Source organism: Toxorhynchites rutilus, chromosome 1 (assembly GCF_029784135.1).
Source record: "Toxorhynchites rutilus septentrionalis strain SRP chromosome 1, ASM2978413v1, whole genome shotgun sequence".
Classification (NCBI taxonomy): Eukaryota; Metazoa; Arthropoda; class Insecta; order Diptera; family Culicidae; genus Toxorhynchites; species Toxorhynchites rutilus.
This window is the reverse complement of record NC_073744.1, coordinates 20,599,269-20,621,845: the sequence shown is the minus strand read 5'-3', so window position 1 is coordinate 20,621,845 and position 22,577 is coordinate 20,599,269. Positions and strand designations below refer to the sequence as shown.

Genomic DNA, 22,577 nt, shown 5'->3' with positions numbered 1-22,577 from the left:
ACCTGCAAGGTGTACCTTTCCGTTTCGGGTAGCCAGCAACAAATAGCGCCGTTTTAAAGAGTGAATTTACCATGGGCGTGTTGAAGATCATTGACATATTATTAAAATTGAAAAATAAATCGGCTTAGCGAGCGTAGACATAAATGTAACGAAGATATTACTATTAATACAGCTGATGAATAAACATGGATTTAATAATTATGCATGTAATATATGTATCATTTTTGTTGAGAAGTATTGAGTAGAAATGAGTATGGTGAGGACAGAATTCTGATTGAATCTACTCTCACTTGCAAAATCGATTAACTTTTTTGATGATGTAAAAATTTTCATTTTTACCAGTTAAGAATTCTTCACATTCATACATTGTGGTCACATGATGAAAAATTTGGATAGTTTTGGCTCTTCGCCTACGGCTACGACTTCGATTGGAGAGGAAATTCTTTCGAGAAATCGTTAGTGAATATCGTAGAAGATTTACGATATTGAGGCGGGTATCAGCAACGCATGTGTGGCGGAGTTAAATTCAATGTCTATTTTGTATAACGTGTTGTGTACAAATTACGTAACGCGAGTAGGGTGGTGGGACCAAATGAGGTGTGCTTCCTGAGCCAAGATGATAAAGCACGTGACCCATTAAGGGTTTAACAGCAGCCAGTAAGCAAGCACTGATAGATGCATCTCGAACATATCTACATAATAATCTGTATTTCAACAGATTGTTTTAAACTGAAACCAAGAATCTGTAGATACAGATCACAAATTATTTGTGTTCATACAGAATTTACCGTTTTTTTTAAAATAACTTTGCAATAATGGCTCGAGGTTAATAATATGTTACCCATCTCAAATTTCCATTGAACCTCAATGAAGAAATGTATTTTTACTACTGTGTATATAATTTTTCGCATTAAGTGGATATCATCAACATCGTCTAACCAATAATTTCTATGCCAATCAATGGTAGTAAAGCTAAAATTATGCAAAAAAAAATGGACTTATAAACTCAATACAGATTTTAATACAGGTTTTTTGAGAAAAAACTAAGATAAAAAGATTGCTAAAGAGACTGTTAAACAAAAGCTTATCCCGTCCATTGCCGCAGGGTGCTTGAGCAGCTTGGTCATGCAGAAGCAGTTTAATACAGTTGTCCAATGTACATTGCAGTTCGTTCAGGAAGGCACTGTTCTTTGAACGCATTCTTTCATGGGCTCGATTTTAAAAGGGTGAGCGAGCTGCCTGAATTCGGGATTATTTAGCTTCAAAAAATAATCAAGCCAGTAATCATAAATAATGTAGATAGAGGCCCTGACCAGAACCCGTTTTAAAAAGGTCATAGATACCCATATTAGCTATTCAATATGGAATTGTTATACAAATTATTCAAAATTTCGGAAAATAAAAAATAAAATACTCCGGATAATCGAGTCTAAAATTCCGGATTATCGAATCCCGGAAAATCGAATCCCGGATAATCGAATCCCGGATAATCGAATCCCGGATAATCTAGTCTCCGGATAATCGACCTGTATTGTGATTTTTGACGCTGTAACTACGCGAATGAAATTCAAACAGCAGTAAAAACTACTTCGATGGCGACTGTATCGCAATTTATTAAATGTTTAACTCAGCGTCTCTACTAGAAGATTCGAGAATAATGAATGAACTCAGCTTCGATATAAATTCGATACTTTTCCGTCTCGAATGTGCACTATATTCTACGTAATAGAGGAACACGTTTTTCCGCAAATTATAAAAGTTATTAAACAAAAACTGTATCTGATAATGATTATATATTATAGTGATGAGCTTTTGTGTAAATATCAGGAAAAAAAACATCAAATAATTATTTTCATTCAAAATATGATGATTTGAAACAGACTTCGAGAGTGCTGATTTGACAGAGTGTCTTTAAAGGTATAATTAAGTGTTTGTAGAATATCAAGCCAAAAACTGCCAAAAAGTCTGGGAAATCCTTAAATTTTTGTTATCAATACCTTCAAACATTCACGTTTTTTACTAAGCGCAAGTTCATGGGTCCAATCGTAGAACTGTCCATTGATTGATCTTATAATCGACCCCGTTGAATTTACCTTTTACTATAAAATTCCTAGTACTTCTACCAAAACTCATCATTATAATATCAGATTATTTTCAGACACAATTCTCGTTCAAGATTGTTCAACCACATGCAAATAACATGTTTCTCCGTTACATGAAATAAATGTTTGATACAGAAAATATGATAATAAAGACAACTCTAAATCGGACAATTCCTTCCTCGAGTTTTGCTCCTACATTCGGCAATCCATTTTTATTGGTATAGATAGAAGAAGATTAAGATATTTCGTTAGCGCAACCATCAAATGGACTAACAACGTTTGTCACCATGTAATTGTAGAACATATGGGAATTTAATTCTCCGAATTTTCCCTTTTTCATTCAGAGTTTTCCGAAAATTTTCAATTGTCATGTTTGGAATATTTTTGGTTGAAATGTGTGTAATATTTATACCCTCTCCATTCCAGAGGAGGGAGGGGTGTCATACCATCATAGAAACATTCCTCATGCCAAAAAACCCTCACATCCCAAATTGTGCTTGATTAGTTCTCGAGTTATGCAGAAGTTTGTATTTCATTTGTATGGCAGCCCCCTTAAAGAGGGGGGGAACAGTGTATTCATCATAGTAACGTTTCGTGCCCCCCTTAAACCTTCATATGTCAAATTTGGCTCAATTTGCTTGATTAGTTTTCGAGTTATGCAGAAATTTGTTTTTCATTTGTATGACAGCTCCCCCTTAGAGAGGGGGGAGAAGTGTCTAACCACCATATAAACATTTATTGCACCCTAAAACCTCCACATGCCAAATTTGGTTTCATTTGCAAGTATGCAGAAATTTGTGTTTGATTTGATTTGTGATGGTTTCAACGTTTTCGTTCTGGTGTAGAGGTCGTCGAAGATGCGCCACGCTCCGGAAGGTCTGTCGTCGAAAAATGTGACAAAATCGCTGAATTAGCCGAGAAAGACCGGCATAATAGCATCGGTCAAGAGCTGGGGATAAGTCATCAAACCGTTATTAACCATTTGAAGAAGCTTAGATTCAGAAAGAAGCTCGATGTATGGGTGCCACACACGTTGACGCAAAAAAACATCTATATATATATATATATATATATATATATATATATATATATATATATATATATATATATATATATATATATATATATATATATATATATATATATATATATATATATATATATATATATATATATATATATATATATATATATATATATATATATATATAGATTTGAGTTTTCAAATCTATCTTTCAGTTTGTGGTGTGATCGTTGTCTATTGAATTATTCATCTTCAAAGATGAAGGAGTAATTTTTCATTCAAACAATAATATCTCTGTATGAAAAGGTCCTACATGAGAGTTATTAGAACCAAATGAAATCTGGTTGATAAGGTGAATTAAATTTGCTTTTAAGTTAATTAGCAAAAAATTATGTAAATCCATAAAATCTTTGAAAAAACTGAAAAGAAAAACGTTTTTTTTTTTTTCTTCCCGGTATAAAAAAATTATTCCATAGTGCGTAACGGATTTTTAAAAATTCAAGAAGTTACTGAAGTTTTGGCCATAGTCTTTAGTTTAAATTTTAGTTGCAAAAATCGTCACTTGAAATGTAAAATCCTGTAAAATCGAAAAACACCTACGCTAGGCAATATGAATTACAATTTAACTTGCTAATCAAAATTTTCATCCAAATCATTCGTGCAGAGTAAATGAGCCACCAGGAAAAAACAGGTTTCGATAAAAACGCGTTTTCATTCAACTCACACTGCGATGCGTTGTAATAAGTGACTCCATATGTATCGCTGTAACTTTGTAAAAGATCCAAATATCGATTATTCTGGTTGTAGTGTAGATATAAGTTACCCGGAAATGTAATAAAAAACACAATTTTTCGAGTTTCCAGATCGGGGTCTCCCCTTAAAGAAATCCTCTTCCGCTTATAGCGAAATATTGTAAAATATTGTCTACTCATGACAGAATACAGTTTATTGCAACTATTATTTTTATCGTAGTACATAAACTTAAGAAGAAAAGGAGAAAAACTACCATTTTATACTGAGCTCAATAAACTGAACTCAGTCAAAATAACAAATTCAAAAAAGAAATCTGTGCCAGCTTTGAAACATTATTAGAAAAACATCAAGTGTAATTGTTCGATAACTCGCAAGTAGATCGGACAAGTTTTCGAAACGATCCAACAAAGGTGTTTTTTTCCACATCAAATCAGACTGTTTTTTTTTCATCGGTTGCGCTTGCGAGTAGAGCGAAGCTCAAAGTGGTGCGCGACCGAGACGCAGAGGATACAATTCAGACAGATTCATCACACACGCACAAGTTTATTTTTCTTTTGTCCTCCTATAATTCCTTCTACCATCTGTGCTCGATTTACACCATTGTTCATCTGTGTGTTTACCAAATCGGCAAACGTTGGCATTAGGGGTGTCTATTTTTTCTTGGTTACATTACCGTTGAAATTTTATTGGAACTTTTTTTCATTTTAGAATTTTATATAAATAAAATAAATTAATATAAATATTATCCGCAGCATAACCTTATAATATTTTTTTTCACTTATTCATTTTGATAATTATTATATTCTGTTCATATCGAACAGTTGGCCGATTTTTCTAATATGGCTGAGGGCGGAAAGGACCCCCCCTTGACGCAATTGAATATTTCTGATACCGAACCTCCTCCTGAAGAGCAGGAGGATGAAGCAGAAATTGAGGTAGAAAATTCTGTTTACGAAGTTGATAGTTCCGAAGATGAGGAAATCGACGAGAAACAGGATTTTCGTCCTAAAGAATACCCTGAAGGCTCCAAAGGCCCATTCATTGTGTACTTTAGACGAAAATCCAAACCTCTCAATGTCATTCGCATCTCGAAGGAACTAACTCAACATTTTTCTGACGTTACCGAAATTACACGGATGGGGCCAGACAAACTACGAGTTGTCGTCTCAAGCACGCGCTGCGACCTCTTTGCGATTGAGTATCGTGTATACGTACCCTGTTGCAACGTCGAAATAGACGGCGTAATAACCGAAAAGGGTTTGACCCGAAAAGAGATAATCGATGGTGTCGGTCGCTTCAAGAACTCCACACTAAAAACTGTGAAGATTCTTGCATGCGATCGACTGAAATCTGTGTCACATAAAAATGACAAAAGAATTCTCAATCGGACAAACTCTTTTCGTGTGACTTTTGAGGGTTCCGCCCTTCCAAATTACGTTGCAATAGGGGCACTTCGTTTACCTGTTCGATTGTTTGTACCCCGGGTAATGAAATGCAACAAATGTATGCAACTCGGTCACACGGCCGCCTATTGTTGCAATAAACAACGTTGCGCAGATTGTGGAGAGAGCCATGATGAGAATCCTTGCGCGAAAGAGCACAAGTGTCTTCATTGTGGCGGGACTCCTCATGATTTTACTCAATGCCCGGTGTACATACAACGAGGGGAAAAACTCAAGCGTTCCTTAAAGGAACGTTCCAAGCGGACTTTTGCAGAAATGCTTAATAGTTCCGTGCCAACGACACAGGACAATCCCTACTCCATTCTGCAGAACGACGAGCCTGTTGCTGACGCTCCCAATGCCGGATGTTCCGGTACATCGCAGGGTGCCATCAGGAAAAGAAAAATTACTTCTTTTCCATCACTCCCCAGAAAGAATACCGAAACTTCCCAAGTTGGAATGAAGCCTCGAACTGAACGTGCTGAGAATAGGCCGAAGCAAGTACCTCCCGGTTTACGTGGTCATGCTACCAACCAGGGGTCCTCAGCACTTCCCGGAACAACAACGAACACGTCTGTTCCATTTTCGCGGTCGAAGCAACAGCCACTACCTGGCCTGCTTGCGCTTTCAGACCTTGTGGATAACATTTTAAATGCTTTAAATATAAATGATCCTCTTAAAAGCACAGTGTTATGTTTGCTTCCGGTTGTGAGAACATTTTTGAAAGAAAAATGTGGCTTTTTAGCAGCGTTCATTTCCCTCGATGCCTAATTCAGCGCAAGAGGTCAAGGATTTGACCACTGTCATACAGTGGAATTGCAGAAGCATCATCCCTAAACTAGACCAATTTAAATTTTTAGTTCACAGTTCTAACTGTGATGTATTTTCTCTCTGTGAAACATGGCTTTGTTCAGCCGACGAGCTGAATTTTCACGATTTCAACATTATTCGCCTAGATCGTAACGACTCGTTTGGTGGCGTACTATTGGGGATTAAAAAACGTCACTCCTTCTATAGAGTCACTATCCCATCGATTACAGCCATTGAAGTTGTCGCTTGCCAGATACAAATCAATGGCAAAGAACTCTGCATTGCTTCGATATATATTCCTCCCAGGACTACGGTAGGCCGCCATCAGTTCTTTGATATTATCGAGGCATTGCCGGAGCCGCGGTTAATCTTAGGTGACTTCAACTCCCATGGAACAGCATGGGGGTCACTCTACGATGACAACCGTGCCACGTTGATTTATGATCTGTGCGACAACTTCAACATGACAGTTTTAAATACTGGGGAAGCAACTAGGATAGCCAACCCTCCTGCACGGGCAAGCATGCTAGACATATCTCTCTGCTCTTCTTCATTATCCCTGGATTGCACATGGAAGGTAATCCAAGATCCCCACGGTAGTGATCACCTACCAATAATTTTATCGATCGCCAATGAATCAAAATCTAGTGAGTCAGTCGATATTGCGTATGACCTTGACTGGAGAAAATTTGCAGAATTAATATCTGAAGCAATCATTTCGATGCATGAACTTCCTCCCCTTGAAGAGTATAACTTTATATCAAGTTTGATTTATGATAGCGCACTTCAAGCTCAAAAGAAACGTGTACCGGCTACCACTTTTCGACGTCGTCCTCCATCACTTTGGTGGGACAGGGAGTGTTCAAAGGTCTACCTTGAAAAATCATCCGCTTTCAAAAAATTCAGGAAAACTGGATTAGTGGAATGGTTTCGAAAGTACCAAGCTCTAGAAGCCAAACTGAAAGGTCTGATTGAAGCAAAAAAGCGTGGATATTGGCGGAAATTCGTCAATGGTTTGTCAAGGGAGACCGCTATGAGTACTCTTTGGAATACGGCTAGGAGAATGCGTGGCTGGAACCATACAAATGAAAGTGAGGAATACTCTGACCGTTGGATTTTCAAATTTGCAAGGAAGGTTTGTCCCGATTCTGTTCCTGCACAAAGCGTCGTACGCGATATTCCGCTCCAATGCGATTATGAGAATTTGTAACAATTCAGTAACTCATGTAACAATACAGCTCCGGGGTCGGACAAGATTAAATTCAACTTGTTGAAGAATCTTCCCGACTTGACAAAACAGCGTTTGCTAAACTTGTTCAACAAGTTTCTGGAGCTGAATATTGTCCCGCATGACTGGAGACAAGTGAGAGTGATAGCCATATGAAAACCCAACAAGCCGGCTTGCGATCACAACTCGTATAGGCCGATTGCAATGTTATCCTGTATTCGCAAATTGTTAGAGAAAATGATTCTACTTCGTTTAGACAAGTGGGTCGAAACGAACAATTTGCTGTCAAATACGCAGTTTGGCTTCCGCCGAGGTAAAGGGACGAATGACTGTCTCGCGCTGCTATCTTCTGAAATCCAAATCGCATTTGCTCGCAAAGAACTTCCGTTTTCCTCGATATCAAAGGGGCATTTGATTCAGTTTCCATGGAAATTCTCTCAGAGAAGCTTCATAATCGTGGACTTTCACCAATTCTGAATAATTTCCTGTACAATTTACTGTCAGAAAAGCACATGAATTTCTCTCATGGCAGCTCAAAATCTTCTCGTTACAGTTTTATGGGCCTACCGCAAGGCTCCTGCCTAAGCCCCCTCTTGTACAGTTTTTACGTCAATGATATGGATGATTGTCTAACTAGAGACTGCACGCTGAGACAACTTGCAGACGATGGAGTTATTTCCATCACGGGTACTAATCCCGTCGTTCTGCAAAAGTCGTTGCAAGATACCCTGAACAATCTGTTCACGTGGGCCCTCAAGCTGGGTATCGAATTCTCTACGGAGAAAACTGAAATGGTCGTTTTTTCTAGGAAGCACGAACCCGCCCAATTCCAGCTTCACCTATCCGGCAAAACGATCCAACACTCTATGTTTTTCAAATACCTGGGTGTATATTTTGATTCTAAATGTACCTGGGGGAGACACATTGCGTATTTGAAACAGAAATGCCAGCAAAGAATCAATTTTCTCCAAACAATAACCGGAACATGGTGGGGTGCCCATCCATCATTCAGTTGTACAAAACAACGATATTGTCAGTGTTAGAATATGGCAGTTTTTGCTTCCGATCAGCTGCCAGGATTCATATTCTCAAGCTGGAGAGGATACAATATCGTTGCTTGCGTATAGCCATGGGGTGTTTGCATTCGACACATACGATGAGTCTCGAAGTTTTGGCAGGAGTACCCCCGCTTACTCTTCGGTTCACAGAATTATCCTACAGATTTCTCATCCGTTGCAAGATCATGAATCCATTGGTGATTGATAACTTCGAAAATCTACTACAACTGACTCCTCAGTCAAGTTTTATGTCTTTATACCATGAGTACCTTACCCACGACGTGCACCCTTTACCAGGCATCTCCAACCAAGTTTGCTTCCCATACTTTTGCAATTCCTCTGTCATTTTTGATCTGTCCATGCGACAAAAAATCCATGGAATACCAGATCACCTACGCTCCAATGTTATTCCGTCGATATTTTCGGAAAAATATGGGAAAGTTGGATCTGATAAAATGTTCTTTACTGACGGTTCATGCATAAACGGGTCCACTGGCTTCGGCATCTTCAATGAAAATTCCAGTGCCTCTTTCAAACTCAAAGATCCTTGTTCCGTGTATGTCGCAGAAATGGGTGCGATATACTATGCTCTAGGGATCATTGAAACACTGCCCATCGACCATTATTTAATTTTTTCAGACAGTCTCAGCTCAATAGAGGCAATCCGCTCAATGAAAGTTGATAAACGCTCATCTTATTTCCTAACAAGAATAAGACATCTATTGAGTGTTTTGGTCGAAAAATTATTCAAGATTACCTTAGCATGGGTTCCCTCTCATTGCTCGATTCCGGGGAATGAGAAAGCGGACTCGCTAGCTAAGGTGGGCGCTTCAGAAGGCACACTTTTTGAAAGGCAAATTGCCTATAATGAATTTTTTCACATTCCTCGTTAGGACACACTCGTTAGTTGGCAGCGCATGTGGAGTGAAGATGAGTTCGGTCGTTGGTTACACACGATTATCCCTAAGGTTTCGACGAGTGCTTGGTTTAAGGGATTGAATGTAGGTCGTGATTTCATTCGCGTGATATCTCGGCTCATGTCCAATCACTACAATCTAAACGCGCATCTCTATCGCATTGGGCTCGCAGCAAACAATCTTTGTGATTGTGGCGATGGCTACTACGACATCGAGCATGTTGTCTGGTCGTGTATCCGGTTCCATGCTGCTCGCTCTCAGCTCTCTAGAGCACTGAGAGCAAAAGGCAAACAATCGGATATCCCCGTCCGGGATATCTTAGGTAGCCGGGATCCTGATCTTCTGCTTCATCTATACCTGTTCCTCAGAAACACCGATGTCAACGTTTAATGATGTTTCCTTCGTTGTGTCCCTGTTTCATATCCCTCCTATCCGATCTATAAACTTTTACTTAGTCGCGGCAATACATACACACACTCTTTACAGATACACGGGCCAAAGGTTGTGCAGTCCACTGATGATTCAACAAGAGCCAAAGGTTGTACCGCTTATGACAACTCTAAACGAGCTGATGATTGTGCCGGCTAGTGACCATTCTATCCTGGATTCCTCGAGTCGAGAAGACGCACCACGCTAGATATGGGGTACATACTAGAGGGGCGTTGCTGATTAATGGTCAGCTGCATCCCAATAGGAAGTATCCCGTGTCGGGCACACGTACAGAGCATTGGAGACAGCAACATCCCAATTACGAGAACACTTGTAATACTAATCTCGAGCCGACCGCGAGTAATCGGTTAAATATTACTAACATTGATAATAAGAAAAATTGTCAAAATATTGAACTCCGGCCCCGTCAGGCTAACGCCATATGAGCCTTGATAAAAATATATATATTGGAAAAAAAAGTGTAATCTAATACATAACCGTTTTGCTATCAGCACGATTTGTCTAAACCCTATCGATGAAAAATAAATAACCAACGTTCGCAATTCGTGACGGGCTCAAGTTTCAATAAACGATATCATTTTGTTGTCTTTCCCAATTCTAAACACCAAACCCACGTAGGAGAACAACAGCTCTACTCGCCTTTTTCACGCCCCGAGGGAGTAAAATTATCCCCCTCAGATGTTATTTGATCAACGCTGGTAGTCTGCATTTGAGGCCATCGATTTGACTCGATGGAAAAAAACGCCGTTCCACTTGAAATAAACCCCCATTGCGATGTTCATCCACCTGCCGCGTGAAGAGCTATCGCACGGTGTGATTCTATAAATTCAATAAATCTATAAACATTTATTGAATTTTCATTAAGATAACTCAATGCCATCCACCGACGGTGGAATGCATAGCGAGGTCCGCAACGTTCAACATTTGGCGCACTGAAGCAATTGTCCGGGTGCTAGCTGGCACAGCATCCCCCTAACCTTGAACCGTGGAAAATCTGCGCCGGAAAGCTACTCGCAGCTGCCAAAACAGTGCGTTCCATTTGGCTCTCGGCCAAAAATCTCACACGAGGATTGCAGCGGAGAGCTGTCCATTGGAATGCAAGGGCCAACCGACAAAAAAAATCAATTAATTTCCAACGGGTCCTTCACACGCCGTCCAGGGTGTGGACTAAAGTCGCTTACCGGCTCACTGTTTATATGTGCATAAAATTCCACATAGATAAATCTAACATCGTTTTATGTTTTCCCCTTTGCTCCTTTTTCATCCACAGGGTGCCGAAGAGGTCAACCGGGAGCAGTTTGCCGAATTGTGGCGCGAATACTTCTCCTCCGATGATCCCGCAGCGCCCGGAAATTTCATTTTCGGCAAAACGTCATTTTAACGCAACTAAAAGCAGCAGTTTTTACCACACCCGGAATCAAGCCCCGAGCCCGGAGTTCCGGAATATACTTTTTTTTCAGCTGCTAGTAGGCATAAACTTTGAAAACACACAACACTTGTCGATAGAACTAGTTGATTGAGGCAGAGAAGGATCTGTTTGAGTTCCATTTATCCTAAAGAAAAAACAAAATCACACAAATCGAAAGCTAAATTTAAAAAAAACAAAAAAAGCTCTTGGAGGCAACGGAAGCCGACGAAATATTCCATATCAGGGAAGCGATTCAGTGCCATTTGCTGCTCCTCAGTTCTAAATTGTCACCGATGAGTTATTTTTTGGTGTCACGAATGAACCCCGATTATACCCCCTCCAAGATCTGGGACAATCCTTCGGTGGCAATCGGCTTACCGTCACATTGACCAAGAGTGGCGCGGTGCGCTATGAATAACAATATCGCGTCCTAATGACGTGAGAAAAGTGCAACCGAACCGAGACTTCCGCAGCTTCCAGATACTGGACACCCCGCTAGCGCAGCGGAGACAAACGACTCTCGGAAAACGTGTGATGATTATTATGATGAACGATGGGATGGGATGGCGTGCGGAATGTTATAAATCATATCACTCGTGAAGTTTTTTTTCCGGTCGAGATTTCGTGAGTTTCATCTCTAGGACTGTGTGTATTTTTTGTGGTGTTGTTGCTGTAGCTGCTGAAAGTTGAGAGATGTCATCCCGTTAGCGTGGTTACAAACGTGATATCACAGCGCCGACGGCGTTTCCAAGTTTTTTGTTTGTTTGTTCTGCGAAGAGTTTTTCTGGAATTCAATGCTATTCACTACTTTGGTGCATCAGTTGTTCTTTCAGCCCAGGTGTAGATTTATTCTAAAATTCATGCTTTACCCCGTTAACTTCGTTGTGGTGTAAGACGAAAAAATGTTTTTTCCCTTGAAGCGTTGGTCTTCTGACACTTTCCTTTGCACCTCGTAAAAAAGAAGTCAAATGAAGGTTATTATGATTCGAACCATATCATAAAGCTTCCAGAGGAACCATCTCATTCAGTTACCGAAAAATCGCTAGTATGTATCATCACAGAAACGATTCTTTAATTATATTATAGAATACATCGGTCCCTTTTTTGAACAGTGGAATGTTCTTCCAGGTTTTTGAAAAATCTTACCTTCCTTACCTTACAGGCTATAGCCGAGATGGCTAGAGCAGCGTCTCATCACTCGCAAATAACCTTCGATTTGGTTGAGTCATCGTACTCTCCAGTGGCCAAGGTTGCCACATTCACAAAATATTCTGTATTTTACAGATTTTTCGCCAAATTTCAGATACAAAATCTGTATCTACTGAATTCCAGTTTTTTAGCAAAGATACAAAATTTGCAGTTTTTTTTTAATTTTTTGCAGTTTTTTTTAATTTAATTTTAAATATTAATTTTATTACAGTGCATACATAGGTACCTTGATTTATGAAAAAAAAAATGAACGCAACTAGATAGCTTTCATTGGAGATAGCAGTTGTTAAGCGAAATCTTGAGCGATTTGGAGAGCTCAAACTATTTTTTTTGTTTCAAGTTATCAATGAATCCGCCTATTGTAAATTGATTCATTTAAACGATCCTATGACTAAACCGATAATGCTGTTCCTAAACTTTGCTCTATCGCTCATCAACGACGTTATTTGAGCTTTTCAATCTGAATGTTCTCAATGTTGCAAACTTCATAATGATACAAGAAGGTTATTGTTGATCATATTGGGTAACTTATGTTTGAAGAGCTACATGCAACGATTCGCTGATGCTAACCTTGATTTGAAAGATTTTGAAGACTTTCAGAAGAAGCCTGGAGATGTTTACGTTGGTATCGATGCAGAAGAAGCTGAAACATAATTGGATGTAGCTAGGATGCTGACCTTCCAATCGATTTGTCGTGACTTCTATATTGAACTCGTGAAACAGATTTCAAAGCGATTTGATTTCAGCGCTCCGGTTATCAAAGCTGTGGCCTTGATAAGCCCTCAAAAATTTGAATTATTTGATGCGCCAATGTTCTCAATTCGTTGAAGCAGGTAATAAACAAAGCATGGATAACGAATTCAGGCTACTCAAGACGAATCTAATGGGGCAAAAATTGAGTGATTCAGATATAACTTGGTCCCAGCTGTTGGATGTAAAAGGCATGATGAGAAATGCTTGCTAAGGTCATTTGTGAGGCACTTTTTGGTAACATTTATCAGTGTGTGTTGCGCGAGTATTTTTGCTTTTTAATTTTTGTCCGGAAGTCGATTGGCACCCACGATTATAGACACTATCTTGAATCCGAAGAACCATGTATCGGCTCAAGGAGGAGCTTCAAGGATGAAATTGACGAAAATTGTGAAGGCAAAGTTCAACAAAACCATGTATAAACATCATAAAATTCAAAGGATTATGAGAAAACATTTTTATTACTTATTTTGATTGTATGATACGACTTTAACAACCCATAAATAAGGAAAAAAAATCAAAATGGAAATAAACCTTTATTTTCACTTTTTCCCCTTAGCTTTTCGATACAACTTTTTTTGTTGGTAAAAATACAGATATATAAAATTTTAGTGAAAATTTTCCAGAATTCAATGTGGCAACTCTGCCAGATCACATCCGAGGCGGATTCATTGGGTGCCAACTCTCAAATCGATCCTTATTATTAAGTCTTTGTTTTGGGTTTTGGGAGTTTTTTGAATTGCCTTTACGACTAGATTGTTCATTCAGTAGCAAGAAAAAAATCAAATAGCTTTGCGCAAAATCCACTCGTTGAGGGTAGAACGACCAATTTAGTCAAGTTGAATTCAACGCATTTCTTTCGAGCGTGCATTGAATCAAACTGAATACCCCTCATTTTGTAGATGTGTACGTGTAGAATGATTGCCCTATTTTTATTCTGACGTATGCTCTTCAGTTCTCAAGATTGCTTTTTGCACGGTTATCCACGGCGACGGCAATGGGAAACGTTTCGACGACAAATTGTTAAGTATGGGTCAGGAGGCCATGTTTCACATTTTCCAGTTGCCCAATAATTAGTTTCAAAGGATGTGTAATTTTCTTTATGATAATAGATACGCAGAAATATTTCCCATCGATTAATGCAAATATCTCTGCGCAGCCAACTCGCACCCTACCTCCTCATTCCTCCTTGGACATCGACCGCGAACAATAAACCCTTTTGCTCCTATATTCCGCTTGAGGTGGGAACAAACCCCAGCATATGCCACAGTAAGAACGCGTCTCAATGAATGCTATATATGTCCATTAGGGTGGCAATAGATGCATGGGAAATATTTCATCATCGAATTTCAAAAACCCACCATGTACATTTTGTTTATTGACCCAAAAAAATGATCTGTGCAAAGTTTTAGCTCGATCGGACATGATTTAGGGTTGCCTCAAAGCACTCAAAGTTTTGAGTTTTTGATCCTAGAAAATCTTCCAAATCGATTTTTTTTCGATGCCAAAGACTTAAAAATGCATGAAACGTCGAGATCTGATGTCATCTCGAAAAAAAATTTTTGGCCGAAAATCGACCTTTTGGAACTGAGCCCTGAAAGGCAATGGAAATGGTATGGTATGGAAAATAAAATAATTATGTATCGAATTTAAAGAACCGACCATGTAAATTTTGTTTATCGGTCCAAAAAAATGAAATGTGCGAAATTTCAGCTCAATCGGACATAATTTAGGGGTGCCTCAAATCACTCCAAGGTTTGATTTTTTGGCCACTTAGGCTAAGTCCCAAAAAGTCGATTTTCGGCCAATCTCGACGTTTTGTGCCTTTTTAAGTCATTTGGCATCGAAAAAAAAATTCGTTTTTTCAAATTTCCTTTACTTCCCCCTTGGAAGATTTTCGAGGATCAAAAATCAATACTTTGAGCGCTTTGAGGCACCCCTAAATCATGTTCGATCGAGCTGAAAACTTTGTACAGATATTTTTTTTTGGACCAATAAACAAAATGTACATGGTCGGTTTTTGAAATTTGACATGACAATTTTCGCTGCCACCGTAATGTCCATATTCCAAAATTCTGGATACCCTTCCATGCAGACACCTTCTTTATAGTTGCAGACTATTATACAGAGGGCTTTCCCTTAATCGAGGCAGTATTAATGAATGTGAATGAAATTGCACTGCTATTTCGCAATATCTTCCACTCTTTACATTCATGTATCGAGCTGTGTGTTTATATGTGTACTAACTGACCCGGAAAACTTCGTCCCGCCCCACATTTGTTTTTTTATTATCAATACCTTCAAACATTCACGTTGTCTTACTATGAGAGAGGGGGGTGGAGAGTCTAGCCACCATAGAAATATTTGTTGCATCCTAAAACCTTCACATGCTGAATTTCGTTTCATTTGCTTGATTAATTCTCGAGTAATGCAGAAATTTGAGTTTCATTTGTATGGCAACCCCCCCTTAGAGAAGGGGGGGGTGGAGAGTCTAATCATCATAAAAACATTTATTATACCCTAAAACCTCAATATGCCTAATTTGGTTTCATTTTCTTGATTAATTCTCGTGTAATTCAATAATTTGTGTTTCATTTGTATGGCAGCCCCCCAAGAGAGAGGGGAGGAGTATGTAACCACCGTAAAAACATTTTTTGCACCCTAAAACCTCCACATGCCAAATGTGGTTTCATTTGATTGATTAATTCTCGAGTAATGCAGAAATTTGTGTTTCATTTGTATGGCAGCCCCCCCTTAGAGAGGGGGTGGAGAGTCTAACTACCATAGAAACATTTATTGCATCCTAAAACCTTCACATGCCAAATTTGGTTTCATTTGCTTGATTAATTATTGAGTAATGCAGAAATATGTGTTTAATTTGTATGGCAGCCCCCTCTTAGAGAAGGGGTGGAGAGTCTAACCATCATAGAAATATTTATTGCACCCTAAAACCTTCAAATGCCAAATTTCGTTTCAATTGCTTGATTAATTCTCGAGTAATGCAGAAATTTGTGTTTCATTTGTATGGCAAGGGTGGCCCTTAGAGAGGGGGGTGGAGAGTCTAACCATCATAGAAACATTTATTGCACCCTAAAACCTCAATATGCCTAATTTGGTTTCATTAGCTTGATTAATTCTCGTGTAATGCAGAAATTTGTGTTTATCAAATAAGTTGGAAATGGACAGAAACGAATACATTAGTCACTCGTTATTGACGGTACCGCAAGGGAAGCAGACAAATCGGTAGAACAAATGTATGGGAAAATGGGGATGCTTCCAATTTTCATAAATTTTGACCGATTTGGGATTAGGGAATTGTAACGTGTAGCATATCAAATAAGAATTACCGATTCGATTGGTAAGCAAATCATCAGAATTCGTTCGCAGTGAAAACAGTTATGAGCGTTAATTTTACTTCACAGAAACGTGTTTTCTGATTTGGCACCCTTCCTGAAAGACGTGCCCATGCAGTTTTTTATTCAAATATATAGAAAAAGGAAGATCTATACTGCGTAATGGCTAATAGCGTAAAGCCACTAATGCGCGAAAAAGTCTTCGATAAACGCATACGCTTTTTCTAAAGTAACGCATCGAATATGCGGCTCTTGAACGTTCACTCATCTCCTGTCTTCAGAATGCAACGCGATGCAGATGTGTAGCAAGTTTTTGGTACTCAGTTGAGCTCTCACTCCTTGTATACACATGCGCTCTGGCGAAAAAGTTGTTTGTTGTCAACACCGTTTTAGCACCGAGTTTTGCGCCGTGTCTTACGCCGTATTTGCGCAGTATTTCTATACCTGTTTTACACCACGCGTGAATCTGGTTTGCTTTCTCTGTTGAGTTATTTTTCAGTACATAAGCGCATACGGTTGGTATGAAGGCGCGCTGTTGTATTTATGCTTTGCTTAGAACGAGCGAAGGCAAAACGGGCGCTAGAATTTGATGTGTGTGTATTTATAAAATAAGGCACACATCACACAAGTGGAAAGCGATGTTTAGACTCATGTTTATAAATTTGGTACACTTCGTACCAAGAGAGAATATGTCGTGCGCTGATGAAAAATAAACTGAAGTGCAGCGCAGCGTATGTTTTCTGAAGATTGTTTCTAGTGCAACGAGAATTTTGTTTGTATAGATTTACAAAGAAAAATTTGAAATTGGAATTTTTCAATAAGTACACCATTTATTTTATTGAAAAAAAACTGCATGATCTTACACAGTAGATCCCAAATAAAACGTTTCCAGTGAAAAACTTGTCAACTTCTAACATTTCCAATGAATTCTAACAGAATTTTCTGCCGGCGCTCTAAAGTTTTGGTTCTGTTACATAAAAATCCCAAATTGACATCGTACATTTTTAGCAGCCCAAAAAAATTGGAGTTTTGTCAAATTCCTTCAGAAGTTTTAGGTTCAATAAAATATTGAAATTATATTTCATGCGCAGCGAAAAAAATATTTTTCGTGGGTGGAAACATAGTTGCCACGACCATACAAGAGATTAAACAAGGATCATCGAATAATTGAAGTTCTTCAATCCTTCAAAACTTTTAAAAAATTCTTTAGCAATGATATTATCTGATTGTTCGATCGTGTATTTCTTTCGCTAGTGATATCACCAAATATTAACATATCATCGAAAACAGCATACAAATGATTTGCACCGAATCGCTTCCAATTTGTAATTAAAGCAACAAGAAAATATATATCTTACCTTTCTATCCATATCTTTACTAAACATATAACGATTTGTAATAACACTTTTTGCAAGGCAGTTATTCGGCAAATATTCAAATTGTACTTGGCATTAGAAAAAAAAGTTCAATTAAACCTTAGATTTAAAAAAATGAATAAAAAAAACAAACATTAAACACAAAAACTTTATAACTGATGGTGTTGAAATGTCAAAAAGGTAGAACAAAAACAAATGTCAATAAATTTGTGTAATAACAGAGAGAATAGTAGCCACAGAACACACCCACACATAGCTTTACCGGTTCTGATCGTCAATTTTTGATGTTATGTGTTTATATAATTGTTGAACCAGATCGTTCGACAGACTATATTCGATCTACCTTAAAACAAGTGATATAATGTGACATCCATTATCCTCCCACATTTCTCTGACCAGTAACAGAATGTTTCAGATAGAATTTGTTATGTGGTATGTTTTGGGCAGCTTATCCGACTGTATGTTATACAGAGCTTTTTTTTCGCTATCAGTGCGTAACTATTACAGTATCGGCCGTAAATACAACATTTATTGTATGCAGACACAGAGGCATGTCACGTCATGACCCGTGGAAAACCTTCGCCGCTGGTGGCCAGCTTCTCTCTACCTCCAGTTAGATAACACCACGAGCGAATTCCAAACCTTTACGAATGATTACGTCCCATTGTGACAACTCCCGTCAATTAACTCCACTCGCAAACAATGGTCGTCAGTTTTTTTATCACCCATCGTAGGGAATGAAAAAACAATTCGGCGGAAATTACCAAACCGCGCAATAACACAAAAAAAAATCCCTCGCTGCTTACTTCAAATTGCTCTCGAGCCGAAAATCGATTCTTCACAAATTTGGCGCGTATGATAATAAATAAAGACAACAAAATAAAAACAGTATTTGTGAAAAATGCCATACAAACAAGCGTAAACGCATCCAAACCGTGGAAATGAAAACAAATCGGTTTGTAAATTAAAGAGTAAAGCAAACGTATAATAATACACACAAACAGGAGAGACGCTCGCGAGATGAGAGGGAAAATTGGAAGCGGAGAAGAAGCGAAAAAAAACAGATTGGAATGCGATTTAAATTACACTTGTTTTCATTCGGTAATGGCGCGATGAGCGGGTGGAACACAGAAACAAAAAAAATAATACGTTTATTTCAAATCGGGAGGTTTCGGATGACAAAGAAACGGATGGAGCCATAGCATAGCATCCTGTTGGAGGATTATTGAACGAACGAACGGATAAAATGGATCTATATCAATGTTGAATGTTAATTGAAATAAAGTCAAATGAAAAAATTAAACGCTGCTGTTTTGTATTTCGCAGAGATGACAATGCCAATGATGGAATTTATAGAGAACGATAGAAGCACTGGATGAGATTAAGATTCACATCTTACGCTACTGGACCATAAATAAACAAACAAACATTGGTAGATCACACCATTGAGGAAGATGGCGGTTCCTTCGGGTGAAGGAGGCCTGGATGTTGATAGCCCAGGAACACTGGAATTTGCAGTCGCTTGCAGTCGGCGGGTCGGTGTCCGACCCGGATTGCGTCGCCTCGGTGGCTTAGAGCCACCTCGCTTCCTTATCCACGCTAGATGTGAACTTCATCCCCATTTCATTGGCCTCAGAACAAATTTCATCAAGAAAAAAATAAACTCTCTAATAAAAAATACGTTGCGGTGGCGTAATATGTAAGTACAAAAAAAATTCCATACTATTTTTCATCTTCATCCGGAACGTGTGTTTTTGCGTTTGAATTGGATTCAACAAACGTAAATATCTTAATTCAATAATTACGAAAATTGTTCCTTTTTTGCCTTTAAGCTTCTTTGTCGGGTGGTGTTCGACTTATTTTAATTTTATTTTGATTATTTCTTTATTTCTCATTTGGGATTGTTTACCATTCGGGTAAAAAAAAGTATTCTATCCATATAAATGGTATTCTAGTGACCTTGTTTCTCGTAAATTCTCTAGAGTCTCGTTGTGTTATAATACAGGTCTTTTACGAAGTCTGTTCAAAAAGTATCGCGAATTTCGAATTTACGCGGGCTACGTATATTCGATTCTAGATTTTTTTTGTAGAATTATGTTGGTACTCATGTCTCTTACTCATGCTGACAAGTACGGCTATTTTGAATGTTCAATTAATTTTTGACAACTGCTTTTCTTACACGTGTTTTGGTACGTAATATACGTAACCCGCATAAATTCGAAATTCGCGATACTTTTTGAACAGACCTCATATATCCTTCCAACGCATTATCTGTCTTTTTTCTTTTTTTCTTCTTTTAACAGATTTCAATACAGGGCGGACTCGATTATATACAGTCTTCGTTTTTTATTCACTGTATATTAGAGTACCAATGGATATATGGGAAAAAAGTGACCCTTGAATTTTCACAGCGAACTTGATTAAAAATGTTGATTCCCACGAAAAACTACCCTGTGCAATATATCAGCTCAATCGGACTCCATTTACTAGTGTCGTATAACGGTCAAAGTTTGAGTTTTTTTGAAAAACTAAAAATCATCCAAAGGCAATCGGGGTTCGAAAAAAAAAATTTTATGCCAAATGTCTTCAAATTGCATGAAACGTCGAGATCTATTGTCGTCTGGAAAAATTTTTCTTTGTCAAAAATCGACACTCTAGGACTTAGTCGTTTTTATTGAATAAGATGCAAAACGTATGGTTTTGGGTGCCAATGGAAATCGTCATATCGATTTTTCATAGGGACTCCCTGCGAAAAGTTGATTTGCACGATAAAATACCCTCTGCAAAATATTAGCTCTTAAGGACTTTACTTACTTTTGTCGCGGATCTCAAAGTTTTAGTTTTTTGAAAATCGAAAAATGACCCAAGGGGGAAGTAAAGGAAATCGGGGTTTTAAAAAAAATGTTTTGATGTCAAATATCAAAGAATTGCATGAATCGTCGATTTATTGTTAAGTCGAACAAAATTTGTTGTCAAAAATCGACTTTTCAGACAAAAACGACCATGTTTCGGTTTTCAAAAAACTCAAACTTTGACCGTTATACGACACTAGTAAATGAAGTCCGATTGAGCTGATATTTTGCACATGGTAGTTTTCCGTGGGAATCAACATTTTTAATCAAGTTCGCTTTGAAAATTCGGGATGGCCATTTTCATTGGCACTCTAATGTATATAATCGAATGCTGTATATAATCCAGTGAAATAATAAGTTTTTTTATTTGTTTTTTTCTACATATATTCAGTCATTCCATGTCAAAGCGATATAGGGTTTTCAGTGAAAAGTGGTAATTTTGTTCATAATGGCAAAACATTAGACCCGTATTTTTTTAATTTTTTCATAAGGGTGACCATTTCCATTTTAGGGTGGTCAAAAAAATCAGCTTTTTTCCCTTTTCCAAAAATGACTTTTTTCAAAAATTCATAACTTTTGAACTACTACACCGATTTTGATTTCAAATCAAATTAAAGTACCCCGATTTCTTTTAATCCTCCCCTTCTTCGATTTTCAAAAAAACTCAAACTTTGACCACTTTGCGCCACTCTCCCTTAGGTCCGATTGAGCTCAAATTTTGCATAGAGTGTTTTTTCGAAGTGGTAAACATTTTGTATTTTCGAAATTTTAGGGTCGTTTTTTTCCCATACATTCATTGGCACCGTAATACACACGTTCAGCTCAGTAGCGGAACGATTCGATGTACTCATGTTTAGGCCGTGTCGATGGAAATTGAATCGTACGGCAAAGGGTTAAAATAGCCTTCGGGCTCGCTAATCTGTTAGAGATTTATTTGCCTTCCCAAATGGGACACTACATTCCTACCCACACTGATACTCTCTACCAATATTTTGCCAACAAAGCTGCAACTTTTCATAAATATCGTGTTTGGTAAATTCTGACATTTCGTTAAATCTGAGGTTTTCAGATTTCTTTTTATGGCAGAGCACTTTTTATAGCAAAAATATTTGACGGAGTACCCACATTTTTTTAGAACAAATCCTGTTTGTATTGACGTAACCCAACTGAGAATAGCTCTATTTTAGTTATGCGTCCCAGTTACATAACATCTGACCCGAAGTGAACAAGGTGAAATTCAATTAAAGATTATTTTTTTTGCAATGTGGGTTTTAAAGAGGGAGTGTTGCTATAAGTTCGCAAAGAATCAATTTCGCGCGGAGCACCATTTGTAAACCCCTGAGTTAAATGATGAGAAATATTAGAGGAACTGTGGATAAAGTGGTCAGTTGTTTATTTGGTAGTATAATTATTGACTATTGATGTCGTATTGATAGTCACCTTATGTTTGAAGAGTTTCACGACTTTTGAGTCACTCTTTGACTTTAGAGTAGAATTGTCGCATGTCAAAATATAAATAAAAACAGAAATCACTCTCTCGATAGTCATTCGGCCGTAATTTTGTGCGCATCATATTCAAGAAATTTCTCGTGAAGTTTAATTCATTCTACCTAATATCTTCGAGTTCACGTTTCCAATTATTACCACGGGCGGCACTGCGATAGATGTACAATTTCATTCATTTTTTACCGATGCCGTAAGAAGCATGCGCAACTCAACCTCATCGGAATGCCAGAATTGCGACCCGAACACGATCCCGAAATCTAAGAGTGGGGTTCGGCGGATAGCAGAATACCAAGCGGAAGTCATAATAGGGCAAGAATCAATGGAACTGTCACTAAACAC

The 22,577-nt window shown here is 38.2% G+C and overlaps 1 protein-coding gene across 1 annotated transcript in view; it reads left to right on the top strand.

The window, feature by feature from the left end:
• LOC129763564 (calexcitin-1) overlaps positions 1-19,183 on the top strand; it is a 175,237-nt gene extending 156,054 nt beyond the window's left edge. The window contains exon 7 of the mRNA XM_055762760.1: positions 11,055-19,183. Within this exon, the coding sequence (XP_055618735.1) occupies positions 11,055-11,165 (111 nt within the window). The 3' untranslated portion in view covers positions 11,166-19,183. The remainder of the gene's footprint in view (positions 1-11,054) is intronic.
• The last annotated feature ends 3,394 nt before the right edge of the window (positions 19,184-22,577 follow it).